This window comes from Pongo abelii, chromosome 10 (genome assembly GCF_028885655.2).
Source record: "Pongo abelii isolate AG06213 chromosome 10, NHGRI_mPonAbe1-v2.0_pri, whole genome shotgun sequence".
Classification (NCBI taxonomy): domain Eukaryota; kingdom Metazoa; phylum Chordata; class Mammalia; order Primates; family Hominidae; genus Pongo; species Pongo abelii.
In genome coordinates, this window is record NC_071995.2 from 64573497 (window position 1) to 64589004 (window position 15508).

Genomic DNA, 15508 nt, shown 5'->3' on the forward strand with positions numbered 1-15508 from the left:
CCAACCCACAACCCACAGGCTGTAATATAGCCCAGGATGGCTTTGAATGTGGCCCAACATAAATTTGTAAATGTTTTGAAAACATTATGAGATTTTTTTGTGATTCTTTTTTATTTTTATTATTACTTTTTTTAGTTCATCAGCTATCATTAGTGTTAGTGTATTTTATGTGTGGCCCAAGACAATTCTTCCAATATGGCCCAGGGAAGCCAAAAGATTGGACTCTCCTGAATTCTGGCGCTTACAGCTCTGTATGGTCCAGCTTAGTCCAGGAGTGGTCAGGAGACCACTTCAGGATTTTTCATTTGAAACTCTGGTAAATAATAAAAAGGATACATTTACTTGGCCTTTTCCTCTGTGCATTTTTCTCTCTCTCATGGACTTAGTGGGGGCAAAAGTGGACACGGTAGGTGATTGCTCAAGACTTTTGGATGTTGGGTTTCACCTCTCTTTAAGTTACTTCTTGGCCAAAGATCTGAGAATACTCTTCTTTTTGCCAGAACAAAAGTTCATAGGTACTTTTAAGTAAGACAGTAAGGGATCAGAACTCCATGAGTCATTAGTCAGTCAGGAGGCAATTTCCAAGAAGTTTGTTCTCTCCCTAAAATACCATTAAGTAATAATTTACTGTTAACCACTTTGATTTCTTAGCCCTCTGGCTGGTGCAATCTTTTTTCTTGAACTGTTCTAAATAACTAAGAAGATTCTGAACACTCCTAATACCTCTGGCCCCTACCTTAAGAGAGATGAACAAAAAGGGGTCTATCAATGGTCAAGCTCCAGGAAAACATCTCGTAAAACTCACCAACAGTTAATGATTCCAGTGACTTTTAAATCTAACATGAAGAGAAGGAAAAGACAAAATTCATGATGAAGAATAATATGTGCCACAAACTAGGGATTAAGATGAACCAATTCTGTGTATTTAACATGTAACTTAAAAAACTACTTAATGACTTTAAGAAAAAGGAAGGCCTTCAAACGTGTTGTCGTTTAGAATGTGGCACTAGAGAACCCATGAAAAGAAAACATTGATAATAGCATATTTGCTTAGTATCCCAAAGAGTTGTAAGGACACTGGGAAGTCTCCTGCTTCTTCCCAGCAGTGGAATACTCAGTATCAGTGAATGTAGAGCAGCCAAGAAAGAACTGATGGGTAACTGATATTCTTGAACTTCAAATGGGATATTTCTTTAATGCTGACAAGGAGAAAGAAGATAACACAGTCCAGAGCTGACTGTAATAGTTTTTCTAAATGCGACCAGCATGAAGAATGATGTTTTACAGGATACAATAGAAGACATCTTGGCACTGGGTGATGCCATCTAATTGCAGAATTCAAATTGCTTTAGAATCTTCAAAGCACCAAAACAAGGATATATAACATATTCATAATATGTGTCTTCATAAGTCCTGCACTTTCAAAATGAATCTAAGCCTTTGGAATAAGAGTAAAAATAACCACCTGAAATTTTTATAAAAATAAAGAATAATCATGAAGAGGGTTACTCACAAATGGGATTCATCTTGCTCTTTATTCAAATGGAAAATTCTTCCTTTCACTGACACATTTGCCAAACCATTCCAGTTAATGTAGGAAAAACCACTTTGTTTCTCCTGAATTGCTAAAACTATTGTACTCTGAAATCCTGTAGCTGAGGTTTAGCCGTACTCAATTTGCTTGTATAAAATATGGAATACATCATTTTACATAAACGTTTAAATGCATTAATGCTTTTAACTCTTTTAAGTACAATTGCTTCCATAAGGAATTTTTCCATGAATTATCTAGTTCAGATTGTTTGAATAGCATCTTGAATTTCCTTTTCTCTTTAATTTCAGAACTTACATGTTTTTGTGTCATTCGCAAATCAGAGCTTCAAAATATTGAAGTTTTGGGGTAAAGACATTTAAAGATATTTCTTCAAAATGTTTTGTTGGAAAGACATAGATATGACCCATTGTATTACAATAATATGACTCACACTTTCCTAAGGAAACAAAATCACAAATTTTATAAGAGCTGTCCAGTGGAAGCAAACTCAGGTTCAAAGAGATGAGAAGAAAAGAATAATTTTGCATTCAGCATACATGATCTGTTGTGGCAATTGTGAATCCCTTATTGCTGCCAGCTATGGTTCAGTAAAGAAATGGATGCTATTGTGAAAGTCATCCCCTGAAAACGAGATGAGAGTAAGTAAATGAGTAGAGTTGATACAAATTCAAGTCATTTTGCAAAGGATTTTACAATGATGGATTACAGGATGAATTCTCACAAGTTGGGAAGGTTTTCCAAAGTCTAGCTTTTATGAATATTGTTTGAACAAGTGGTGTAGAATTCAGTCTATGCTCTGTGAAATAACATGATTTATTATATTTTTTTTTTACCAAGTTGGAATTATTTAGAATCACCAAATAACAGGATTCAAAAGTAAAACAGCTGAAAAATCCAACAGTCTGGTCTAACCTGGGATGCTCTGTCTCCTCACAGCCAACGCTCCATCAGGCGGCTTTGTCTGGCTGGCGGATTTAGTGTAGGGACTCTCATCTGCAAAGGTACAATGAAGCGTTTGGTTAATTTCCATCCAGTTTCTAATGCAGTGAAGATTTTTAACGGATTGCAATCCTTCTGCGAGAGAGAAGTGGTACAGTACAGTGGAAAGTGTTGGTAGGCCTGGGTCCTATACTTGGGTTAGCTGTGGGATAAATCTTTAAAAATGTTGTGAATATGTTTCTTCCCCTATAAAAGAGAGATAAAATTCTCATCTACTTCTTAGGGTTGTCAGGATCAAAAGCTATAGTGCTCGTGAAGATGTTTATGAAATGGTAAGAAGTATGCAAATATAGTATACAAATTATTTGTTTGTCACCTACATTTATTGATAAATAAGTACCAGTGAATAGGTGTAATGAAGACAAAGAAGAAAAAAAATGGTTCAATGGGCACTAAGAATAATCAGGTAGAAGAACAAAGAAAGTAAAAAGAAAGGTAATATTTCAGATAAGCAGACGACACAGAGTTAGTATTGCAAGGGAAATAAAGCCACTCAGAGTTAGTAGGTTCCTCCTGGGAGTGTGAACTGGCAGCCAGTGCAAAGCAGAGGGATAGAGGTGTTCAGAGGGAAGACCAGAGGAGCTAGGTTGAGAATAGGGAAGGAACGATGGTTTGGCAAAAGAAGACATATATTGCAATGAGCTGGTTTGTGCTCTTTTAGAAAGAGATGAGAATAACTTGCAGAATTATTAAAAGAGCAACTGAGAAGACAGAAGGTCTAAAGCTTAATGTATCTGTGAGAGTTAGGTAAGAAGCTGAATGATTAAAACAGCAGGTGACAAGATCATGGAGACAATGGGTCCATCCAGCTCTAAGTAGGGTGATTTTTTTTAAACCTTGAAAAGGATTTTATCTGACTAGGAATAAAGGAGTAGTGATCCAGGATGGCAAATATTAAGGTTAAAATTGAAAGGACAATTTTTCCTAATTGGGAAGGTGGCATTTATAAAAAGTAAAAGAAATGTGAATAACAACCTTAAAAATTTCAAGAATAAGATGCACATGGCTTTAGTAAATAGAATGTAAAATAATTATCTAGCATATTCAGTCAAGCTAGATAATCTAAATGTCACTGCTGGCCACACTATAAGATGTATTATTGTTGTTCTTACCATTTTATAATAGCAGGAAATCGTTAAAGAATTTAAAGAAACCATATTGTGCATGACAAACTATTACATATAACAAGGATTTATTCAGAACAAGGCTTTATAATCTGAGAACATTAATTCTCCCAACTAAATGGCTTGTGTTTCAAAACTGAGGAACTCATTTCCTCTCTAGGATGAACTTCTGGTTTGAAATGATTCATGATTTCTTCATAAAACTAACAAGGTGTTTAAACGCAATGACAAAAGGAAAAGATTAACACTGCTGTAAGTGGCAATTAACTTAAAAAATAGAAGTCACGCTGTTTCATGTTTATATTTAATTTGTCACACAATTTTTTATATTCTTCCAACCATAAAGATTAACTACCAACTTTCAGATACCAATTCAATCAACATCATTTTGCTTTAGAAGTGGTATCTTAGGTCTTCGACTCTTCTCTTTGCAAACACCATTTTGAGTATAATTAAAATCCACAAAACAAAATGCAAAATGTAAACATTACATTATAAAATTCTCCCTTTGCCCCACCATTGTCACTTGAATATTTGAGTGCTTTTCTCACAATGTTAATAAAGTTAATATGCTTCATTTAGCACCTTTTAAAACAAATGTACTATATATTAAAACCTGGGATTCTTTATAAGACTGCTTTAAAAATGTATTTCTTTTCATTGTCCAAAACCTTGAAACAGTGTATTTATAAGCATAGAGCACTGAGCCAGGAAATAATCACAACAGTCAGGCTTAGGTACGGCATCTTGGAAGCCTAAAAGCTTTCCTCAGTTTTCTATTTGTCAAGATTCCAGCCAATTAAAGTCTTGAGTTGAATCCAGTGTTGGATTTTTATAAATGGCAATAAGAGATTTGCCCAGGAGACTCTGGGGTTATCTGCACTTGATGCTCTATTTTAAGGAGATATTTCTTTAGAAATGTACCCAGTTTGCATTTCAGAAGTAGTGAACCCTGGTAAAATGGTTTTCTCATTTATATTTGAAAACAACTTCCTTGATTTAGAACTGAGATAGTCTAGTTGAGCACATCCTTAAAAGGTTGCAACTGAATTATAGATGACCACCTGGCCAGCCTCTCCATCACCACCCCCAACCTCCACTCCTGCTCCCAGTATCAAGAGCGACCTTACTTAGCACAGGCGAAAGTAAATAATTATCTAGAAACCAAATCTTGTATTGGTTAAAGGACCAGAATGAAAAAGTTCAGTGTTATCTAATGTTGTCCAAGCAGTGTTATTGCTTTCACCCTCATTGCCAAAGCCAATCAGTGTAAAAGCAATAATTCCTAATGGAAGGGAGGCAGAAGCTTGGCAACATTGATCATCAGAGTTAAGGAGGGCATAGCAGCAGAGCAGCATGGCACAATATAACACTTGGTTTTTAAGAGACTTTCCTTAAGAGTGTCTCTTTATTTTAAATACCTTAGAGGCACTATGGCCTTTTATAAAAAGCTACCCATCACAGAATGAACACCAGCTCTCTTGACGTGATTTACTGAAAGTCAACTCTTGATTCAAACTTGTTTGAAAATAGAAATGGAGAAAACACACTGAATGAATCCGTGGCTGATGGCTCCACAGTAGGATACTAAAGGACAAGAGTGTCCAGGGTGCATTTCAAACCCTTGAGCATAAAGTCATGGAGAACTATGGAGGCTTCTATCTTCTCTTGTGTCTCTAAATGCAGCTTTATGGATATATCCCTAGAATTTCATGCTTATAAGGGATAATCTAGACCACTCTTTCATTATAAATGGAACTAAGGCCCAGAGAAATTAATAGAAGGGCACACATCTAAATTGAGTCTAGATGGAATTTCTTATGTTCTTAGTCCCATGTTCTTTCTTCTTTACCTTATTTCCTTTTAGATAGACAATAAGATTTCATAGGTCATTGGGTCCACATGTTGCTGTGTCACAGGAGTGAGTGAGTGGGCACACTGTACCAGCAGAGACCTTGTATGGTGTAAGTTAATTGCCACAGTGAAGCCTTTGAAAATGAGCCACATAGCCAATTATTTTCGTGTCTGTATAAATCCCACTCTTCCCTCCTCCACATATTTGTTGCCTAAAGCAAACAACACTTACAAATGGTACTACGGAACTAATTTATGCTTTTCAGTTCATTTCTTTGAAGATAAAATTCAAAAGCAATGTCAATATAGCTCACTGATCCCCAGGATGAGCCTTAAAAGAGTCACTGAATTATAAGATCTATGTTAATAGTTTTCCTTTGTTTCATTGGAGAGATACTAAATAGGCTTTCAAGTTACATCCAGATATATAAATGAACAAAAAAATAGGTCAAATGACAAGGAAAGAAATCAATCAGAACAGTACCTAGCACATCGTACGCATTCACTAAATGTTTGCTGATAAAATATGTGAATTAATTACATTCACTTTTTCAAACTAGAGCATTTGTTGTAAACGAAGAACCTGAAGAAAGTCAAACATTTGTTATAAAGCTATATTCCCGCCTACTTCTGCTTTTCTTTTTCTAGGTTGATAGCCTATTCCTTTTAAAGTCACATTATCATCCAACAGCTATTAAGTATTGACTTAATGTAAAAAATCTGACTCTTTATAAAACTGGTATCTACATATATTTCCTTTCATTTTCATTCAGACTATAGAATGATTTATTGATCAACCTTTAAAATAATGTCTTTAAACAAAAGAATTATGATTTTCATAGCAGACTCTCAGCCCAGACTTCGATGATCATATTAACAAGGGATTCTCACTAAAAGTCACTATGGGGCAAAGCAGACATTCAGCTAGTGAGCTACTGCTCGCTGAAATGAATGCTTCAAGCAATCATTAAGGGCATCTCAGGGTATCAGCACTGCCAGTCTTTTCTAACGACATCTTAACAGCTAGGTAATCACCGTCACACATGATGGCCTTCCACAGGGGCTTACATGTTGGTCACAATAAGGAAGAACATGGGTCCTTTTAGAGTGACATCTCATGAGGCTTGGGAAAAATGCCCTCCATTAACAGGGAGAATTGACATGGTGACAAAGGCACAGAAAGCGTTAGTCAAGCATACACTTAAACCAGAAGAAGAACAATAGGGGGACCATCTGTCCCTCTCATTCCCCCCAATTTGGCCAGTCTCCTCATGTGCCAAACACAGGAGGGGCAAACACAGATCATTTGTTTTGATCACATGAAGCTGGTGTTTATAAACTTGGAAAGCAACCAGCGGGCACCTAAGGAGCAATGCTTCACTCTGCATCACGAACTGCCTATGCTGGAGCTGGCAGAATCACATTGTGAGGCAGGGAGTCAGGTCTCCTCATGCTCTCAAATCCTCCAACGTTTGCTTGGTATCAAACAGCATCCTTGTGTCATCAGGCTGGTTCCTGTTTCTCCATTTCCTGAAGACTCTCATTTCTCACTCTGGGCTATGCAGAGGAACCCGATATGAATATGGTTTCAGGAATCTCTAGCTGTGTTCAAAGCTTTGCTGAAGAAAGAAAATTTAATTTCCTTTGGCTGAGACTAATCAGCCTATGCTAAACAATTCCTAGCAACTAATTATGCACAATTGGGGCACCTGCTAAGCCAGCAGACCCCCTTAACATCTTGATTAGGAAAAAATAAGGCATTTGGTGCAGTTAAACACTATGACCATTTCCCAGCAGCAAGGAGACAGGCAGGGCATGCCACAGTGCTCATGCATGTCCTTACAAACTTGAAAGAAAAGTCTGGTTTCCATGAATGAACAAAATAAAATCCACTGTGGATGAAACAATCTGTCCCTTGAATTCAATTAAATGCCACACAATTTAGTACCTACTATGTGCAAACTAAGACTAAAAATACACAAAAGATAATGACACTTTCAGTGGAGTGGTGATGGCAGAATCACTACTCTCTACATTTGAGACTAGAACATGGTACTGGATTACCCGACGGGGAGAGTGAGCATGGGCTTAGGGTTAGGTGGAGGTGAAGCACAGGATGAGAAAGGGAGATCCACCATTAGGAATTTATCTATAATTTTTTAATCAGAAAAATCAAGAAAGAAGCCATTTTAGGCTTTCAGATAACATGGTAGTTTTGTGTGGTGGGGAGCCATAATCTTTTCAGTAATTGGGTCCTGTGAACATTTTATCCCAGTCAGCATGAACATATCATGGTTGCTTCTCTCCCATAGACACTAGCCTTCCAGTTCCATTTGCTTCCCTGGTGGTTTGACAGCACACTTTGAAATTTAAGCAAGATTTCCTGAAGTATAACTGTTAAGGCTTTTTGACAACAGAGCTTAATTATATCTTTCTCTTCTTGCTAAAACGATGTGTAACTACAATCACAGGGCCCCACATAATTTAAAGAAATTAAATTGTTCAAAATTCCTGATCCAAATAACCCTATTTTTCTAGGGCCAAGCAAAAAGTGCACTCATGATCTCTCCTAGAGTCAGAAGGCTGCCAAGTCCTACACAGGCTTTGACTCTACAGCTTTGGTATGTGGAGGCTGTAATATGGAGAGCTGCTTACAACTTACTGAGAATGAATTAATTTCATTTCCTTCCCTAATCTGATAGAGTGGTCCATACAGCTAAGTTTACACCAGAAGATTAGGGAATGATCTGAGCTTGATGGCAAGAAGCAGAGGCAGTATGCTGCCCTGTGATAGTCTCTTTCCTATGAAAAGATGATTTCCCCCATCTACTTTCCCTCCTCCCTTTTGTTATTTGTTTTGCATCTGCATGGCATTAATGTCTATCCTTGACTCTGCAGGTTTCCTTATTGTTTCATAATTCAGACACAGATGTGCTCTATATTCCTAAAGGGACAAGATCTTTTGCTTCTTTTTTGAGATAGGGTCTCACTCTGTCACCCTGCCTGGAATGCAGTGATATGATCATGGCTGACTGCAGCCTCAAACTCCTGAGCTCAAGTGCTCCTCCCACCTCAGCCTCTGAGCAGCTGGGATTGCAGGTGCATGCCACCAAGCCTGACTTTTTTTTTTTAATTATTTTTTATAGAGGCTGGGTCTCGCTATGTTGCCCAGGCTGGTCTCAAACTCCTGGCCTCAAGTGATCCTCCCACCTCAGTCTTCCATAATGCTGGATTACAGGCATGAACCGCCACATCTAGCTTTCTTTTACTTTTGAACTTTGGAAAAAAAAAAAAACACCCAAACAGAGCACAATTTCATTTTAATAACAAATATACAGTGCTTTCTTCACAATGACAGAATGTCTCCTAATTAACCATAATCTGATAAACACTTCAGCCATTAAATATTGAAGCCAAAAAGAATGGCAACAATATAGCTCACATTGTTGTAGGCCTGTGTTATAAGATCATTTCTCTCCCTTACTGCTCTGTTATCTAACTCTTGCTTCTCAAAATGTGGACCATGGATGAGCAGCAGGAGCATACCTGGGAACTGTCAAAAATGCAGACTCTCCGCCTCCACCCCAACCCATGGAATCAGAGTCTGCAATTCAGCAAAATCTCCAGGTGATTTGTATGCACGTTCATGTTTGGAAAGCCCTGCTCCAATTGATGTGACCAACAGCAACTGCACAGGTAGTGAGGATACACCTGTTCCAATGTCACACTTGGTTGCATCAGAGGCAGCCTACAAAGTAGCTGGCAGAATGCCAGTCCTATCAGCAAACTCCAAGAGTATCCCCAGGCCTGCAATGATCAAATTGCTCATGGAATGGTTTCTTCAAATGGAAAGGAAACTGTTGTAATGGCATGGTTTTGAGTGAATTCAATCTTCCCTTGATCGATTTTAAACCTCTCAACAATCCTGAAATGGCTGAATTATAGGAGTAACTAGATCTATCTAAGGTCAGATTCACTGGAGCAAGTGACTGATTGTAATAACAATCTATTAGTCAATTTACACTTTAAGCTGGAGAGAGGAAATGGTATTGAATTACTACCCCTTAGCTAGTAAAGGTCAAATGAAAATAAAAAGTTATGTTCTGCCTCATGGCAGGGACATGAGGGAAGAATCTTCCATGGCACTGTCTCCTTAAATTCTTTCTCCTCAGATACAAATTTGCTTCCTTGTATCTGTAAAGTTCTCCTGCAACCAGGAAGGGCTCCAGCACAGAACCCAGCCTCTGATCTGCACACAGGGACAAACAGAACTGCGGTGGCCCCGGAACATCTGGACAACCTTGTGGAAGTGGTCTGTGCTAGCTGGTCTGCTCAGTGATGCCTGCAGGCCTTTTGGGAAAGTAATATCTTTAGTCAGGTTAATTTGTAAATCCTCTCTGAAATTAATGAGCATGAAATTGCACATTTTCTGCCTCTGGCATTCCTATTGCTAATGTGTCTGAATCACAAATGATAACTCCAATGCTTCTTCCTAATATTGTTTCCAGCAAGGACAGCTGAACCAGTCTGTTAATGGCAGTCACAGACCTGCCTCATCACCAAAGAATCAAAATTTGTCAAGGGCTGGAATCTATTCCATAAAGTTCATTTTCATGACCATATCAGATCCCAATTAAAAACATTAAAATCTTAAATTTAGTATATCTTTCACATTTTTCTTTGTAGAGAGGGCTATGTGCTTTAAAGCTTTGGTTTAGCCATTAGATTATGCCAGCTGACATTTTCAGTCTCTCATAGGTTCAATAAATGCTTAGCTTTAGAATGACAATTTGGTACAAAATTTGGATTGCCTCAGCTGACATTTTCAGTCTCTCATAGGTTCAATAAGTGCTTAGCCTTAGAATGACAATTTGGTGCAAAATTTGGATTGCCTCAGCTGACATTTTCAGTCTCTCATAGGTTCAATAAGTGACTAGCTTTAGGATGACAATTTGGTACAAAATTTGCATTACCTCAGAGTAATGAGTATTGGCCATTTAAAATCACATTTTAAATTCTTGTTTAAAAAGCACACTATTCTTTTTTTTTTTCTTTTATTATTATTATTATTATTATTATCATTATTATACTTTAGGTTTTATGGTACATGTGCCCAATGTGCAGGTAAGTTACATATGTATACATGTGCCATGCTGGTGCGCTGCACCCACCAACTTGTCATCTAGCATTAGGTATATCTCCCAATGCTATCCCTCCCCCCTCCCCCCACCCCACAACAGTCCCCGAAGTGTGATGTTCCCCTTCCTGTGTCCATGTGTTCTCATTGTTCAATTCCCACCTATGAGTGAGAATATGCGGTGTTTGCTTTTTTGTTCTTGCGATAGTTTACTGAGAATGATGATTTCCAGTTTCATCCATGTCGCTACAAAGGACGTGAACTCATCATTTTTTATGGCTGCATAGTATTCCATGGTGTATATGTGCCACATTTTCTTAATCCAGTCTATCATTGTTGGACATTTGGGTTGGTTCCAAGTCTTTGCTATTGTGAATAATGCGGCAATAAACATACGTGTGCATGTGTCTTTATAGCAGCATGATTTATAGTCCTTTGGGTATATACCCAGTAATGGGATGGCTGGGTCGAATGGAATTTCTAGTTCTAGATCCCTGAGGAATCGCCACACTGACTTCCACAAGGGTTGAACTAATTTACAGTCCCACCAACAGTGTAAAAGTGTTCCTATTTCTCCACATCCTCTCCAGCACCTGTTGTTTCCTGACTTTTTAATGATTGCCATTCTAACTGGTGTGAGATGGTATCTCATTGTGGTTTTGATTTGCATTTCTCTGATGGCCAGTGATGGTGAGCATTTTTTCATGTGTTTTTTGGCTGCATAAATGTCTTCTTTTGAGAAGTGTCTGTCATCTCGCCACTTCTATTCAACATAGTGTTGGAAGTTCTGGCCAGGGCAATTAGGCAGGAGAAGGAAATAAAGGGTATTCAATTAGGAAAAGAGGAAGTCAAATTGTCCCTGTTTGCAGATGACATGATAGTATATCTAGAAAACCCCATTGTCTCAGCCCAAAATCTCCTTAAGCTGATAAGCAACTTCAGCAAAGTCTCAGGATACAAAATCAATGTGCAAAAATCACAAGCATTCTTATACATCAATAACAGACAAACAGAGAGCCAAATCATGAGTGAACTCCCATTCACAATTGCTTCAAAGAGAATAAAATACCTAGGAATCCAACTTACAAGGGATGTGAAAGACCTCTTCAAGGAGAACTACAAACCACTGCTCAAGGAAATAAAAGAGGATACAAACAAATGGAAGAACATTCCATGCTCATGGGTAGGAAGAATCAATATCATGAAAATGGCCATCCTTCCCAAGGTAATTTACAGATTCAATGCCATCCCCATCAAGCTACCAATGACTTTCTTCACAGAATTGGAAAAAACTACTTTAAAGTTCATATGGAACCAAAAAAGAGCCCGCATCGCCAAGTCAATCCTAAGCCAAAAGAACAAAGCTGGAGGCATCACACTACCTGACTTCAAACTATACTACAAGGCTACAGTAACCAAAACAGCATGGTACTGGTACCAAAACAGAGATATAGATCAATGGAACAGAACAGAGCCGTCAGAAATAATGCCACATATCTACAAGTATCTGATCTTTGACAAACCTGACAAAAACAAGAAATGGGGAAAGGATTCCCTATTTAATAAATGGTGCTGGGAAAACTGGCTAGCCATATGTAGAAAGCTGAAACTGGATCCCTTCCTTACACCTTATTCAAAAATCAATTCAAGATGGATTAAAGACTTAAATGTTAGACCTAAAACCATAAAAACCCTAGAAGAAAACCTAGGCATTACCATTCAGGACATAGGCATGGGCAAGGACTTCATGTCTAAAAGCACACTATTCTTCAGGGAAAAAGTATGCAATAATAGGTATAAACTTGCTAGAACATATCCAAGTATTCCTGGAGGGCTAAAGAACCAGTGTTTGATTTCATGTAATGGCAACTGAGTGGTAGGATTAATAGAAATCAATAATACATTTGGAGTAGTTAAGGTTTCTCCATTTTTTTAACTAATGAATATGAAATTCAGAAGTCACTTTCATATATATATATATATTCACAATTTGGACTGCACTAAATTTAGGGAAAAAATTTAAAATAGTACATAGGTTTTCCTTAGATAATTCAAGAAACAATGCTTAAAATGTTCTCATGGAAAAGACTGAAAGTGATTTTTAAACACACAAATAAGAATGATTACAGTTTCAAAACTGAATCATTTAAACAATTATATCTCTTGACTACTTAAATTTCTTCTTTTTTTGCCCCTTGTTTGGAACGTTTTTGGATTTCTAATCTAAACTGTAGAGAAAAAGAGGGAGCTTTCTGTTAAATTAGGGCTCTCAAGAGTCCTTTTACATGACATTACTGCAAAGGTTTCCATATTTAGAAATTTTCAGTATGATAGCTGCTAGAATGAAGTCAAGACTGATGGGAAAACAAGCAGCAGCAAAATGCAATCAGGATGACTTCATTTGAAGAGGTCTAAATCTTGTGCCAGTGTGTGAATGAACTCTGATGTCTAGGAAAATGATCCACATATATCTGTGGGGTGGAGCATTCCCATGTATGTTTGATTATTGAGAAATTAGCCTTTAATGCTCTCACCTGTTGCTCTGACAATCAGTGACAGGATAAAATTTTATAACTTCGGTAACTGTAAAACCTGGTTCAGTGGCTCACTATGATCTTTCCTTCTTCTTTTTTTCTGTTAATCAAGTGTAGTGTAAATTGATACATGTCAACTGCAGGCAAATTATATAAGTGATCAGACAGTCACCACTGCTGAGAAATTTCTAAATAAAATGGAAATAAAAGTATTATCACCACTGTTTAGACTCAGTTTCCAATACACAAAATGAAAATGCCTCTATATCTAGCATCCTAGAATAATAAGGGGACAATGTATAGTATATATTTATAACCTCGGGTAACATTTTGGAGATAAGAGCACAGATGATTCTTCCCAGGGTCATTGATTTGACTGAGGAACAAGGGCTACGTGTGACTGCCTAGATTTGCGAAAATCACTGTGTGACTCTCAACTCCCTCTCTCATGTCTTAAGTGTGTAGTGGCCTTAGAAACAATGGTCCAAAGGATGTTCCCAATAAGCCAAGGGAAACCACGATTTTTCCAGGCATCAATTTTCATTAATTTTCAAAACAGTGAAATAGGTGATGGGACTTTGTGGTAATGGAGAAAATGGATTAAGTCAGAACTTATCAGAGTGCAAAGTCGATGGCAGGAAAAGTAAACCTCAGGTTGATGTCCCTGGTTGTATGTAAGGGGTATAAGTTACAAGAAGAAAAATGAGAGTTTAATTATAATCATATATTTTTAGGTGCCTCTTTCATTAAACAGCAATGCCACTGGTTTCCTCTATAAATAATCTAAATAATTTCTTAGAGATCTGTTATTTCATTCTGAGTTCAGTTTGAGTATACTTCAGTCAACCAGAAGCCTTTTAATGTAAATGATACTAATAACTTTATAAATAATTAGAGCTAATACTTACAGAGCATTCATGAGATGCCAACATGAGTCTAAGTCCTTTATATGTATAATCTTATCTCTTCTCACAATAACTCAATAAAATGTAAAATAACAAAACAGATAATTTCATTTTACAAAAGGAGTACTGGTTTTAAGAAAGAATTTGTCTTCATCTAAATAGGTTGCATGGCAAATCTGAAATGGAACTGCTATTATACTAAAGCCTAGGGCAGGGCAGGCATATTACATGCCTAGCACTCTGCTTGGTACCTCACATACATTATCAGTACTCAGAACAATGTAACTGAACAGGTACAATTACATAACTTGAAGTATGGGGATACAGAGGCTTATAGAGATGAAATTATGTGCCTAAATTTACCCTGAAAGCAACGTGCAAAAATGAGGCTTTAACATACGTATCTTTAGAGAGTCTGCTCTTAGCCACCATGATACACTGTCTACCAAAATTTGATTCACATCCTTACTTGGAGACAGAGAGAGAGAAAGAGAGATAGAGAGAGTGTGTGTGTGTGTGCGCACACACATGTGTGTATAAAGAAAGGCACTCCTTCACATAGTAGCCACTACTGTGTATATTCTGCGTGACTAAATGTCACTGATATAGGGACTTGGGGTTGCATTTGAAGATCTTCTGAAATTGCAGTTTAGAAAAGAATATATCACCTCACCCAATTTTTAGACATCACTTCTTCATCATGAATTCTTGGTTTAATTTATGATATAAGATGCAAGATTCTTTCCAGTACATAAACAAATAACTTGAATGAATGCATTTTAGCCAAGAAGCTCCAAGCATTTTAGAAGATGAAATCTGGCTGAATTTATTTCTCTAACTCCCACTCTGAGCCAACCATTCTCTACAGATAGAGCATTTATGAACTGGTTCCTATAAATGGTTTATCATTTTAAAATGAATAAATACTGGGACACTCTCTTTTCTCCTTTAGTATTCTAGACAACAAGTTCGTGGCCTGCTGCTTACAATATTTCAAACCTTTTATGAGTGTTCATGTAGTCAGAGTGGGGAATAGATCTTGGACCAGGCCACATCTAGCAACACAATGAAGAAAATGGTGGTATGACTTGTGTAGCTGGCAAGGAGATGGCTGAGTCTGCCTTTCCCTACCCTCTGGCTCTCCAGGCTCATCTCTACAAAGAGCCAAGCTCCATGGCAGAGGTGCTGCCACCTCAGTTCTCAGACTCAGGAGTGGCTCATGCAGCAGAGTCACTGGGTAGACAGGCATGAATATTTTGCTAGACTTAAGAATTTTCTGAGGAACTTTTGAAACCAAGGTGATTAACCCACTAACCATTATTTCCAAGACTGTCATCTCTCCTGGCCTTGGATCATTTCAGGACCTATCTCAGAACTCACTTTTTTATAGACTTTAGTTT

The 15508-nt window shown here is 37.6% G+C and overlaps 1 protein-coding gene across 23 annotated transcripts in view; it reads right to left on the minus strand.

Annotated features, from left to right (window-relative positions):
* GRIP1 (glutamate receptor interacting protein 1) overlaps positions 1–15508 on the minus strand; it is an 852850-nt gene that overhangs the window by 236120 nt on the left and 601222 nt on the right. For 22 of the 23 annotated variants that reach the window (XM_054527383.2, XM_054527382.2, XM_063712186.1 and 19 more), the window contains one exon: positions 2468–2548. The exons of the other annotated variant lie outside the window; for it this stretch is intronic. Coding sequence is in view for 12 of the 22 variants with exons in the window: in XM_054527385.2 (XP_054383360.1) it covers positions 2468–2548 (81 nt within the window). In the remaining 10 variants the exon portion in view is untranslated. The remainder of the gene's footprint in view (positions 1–2467; positions 2549–15508) is intronic. 23 annotated transcript variants of the gene reach the window in all.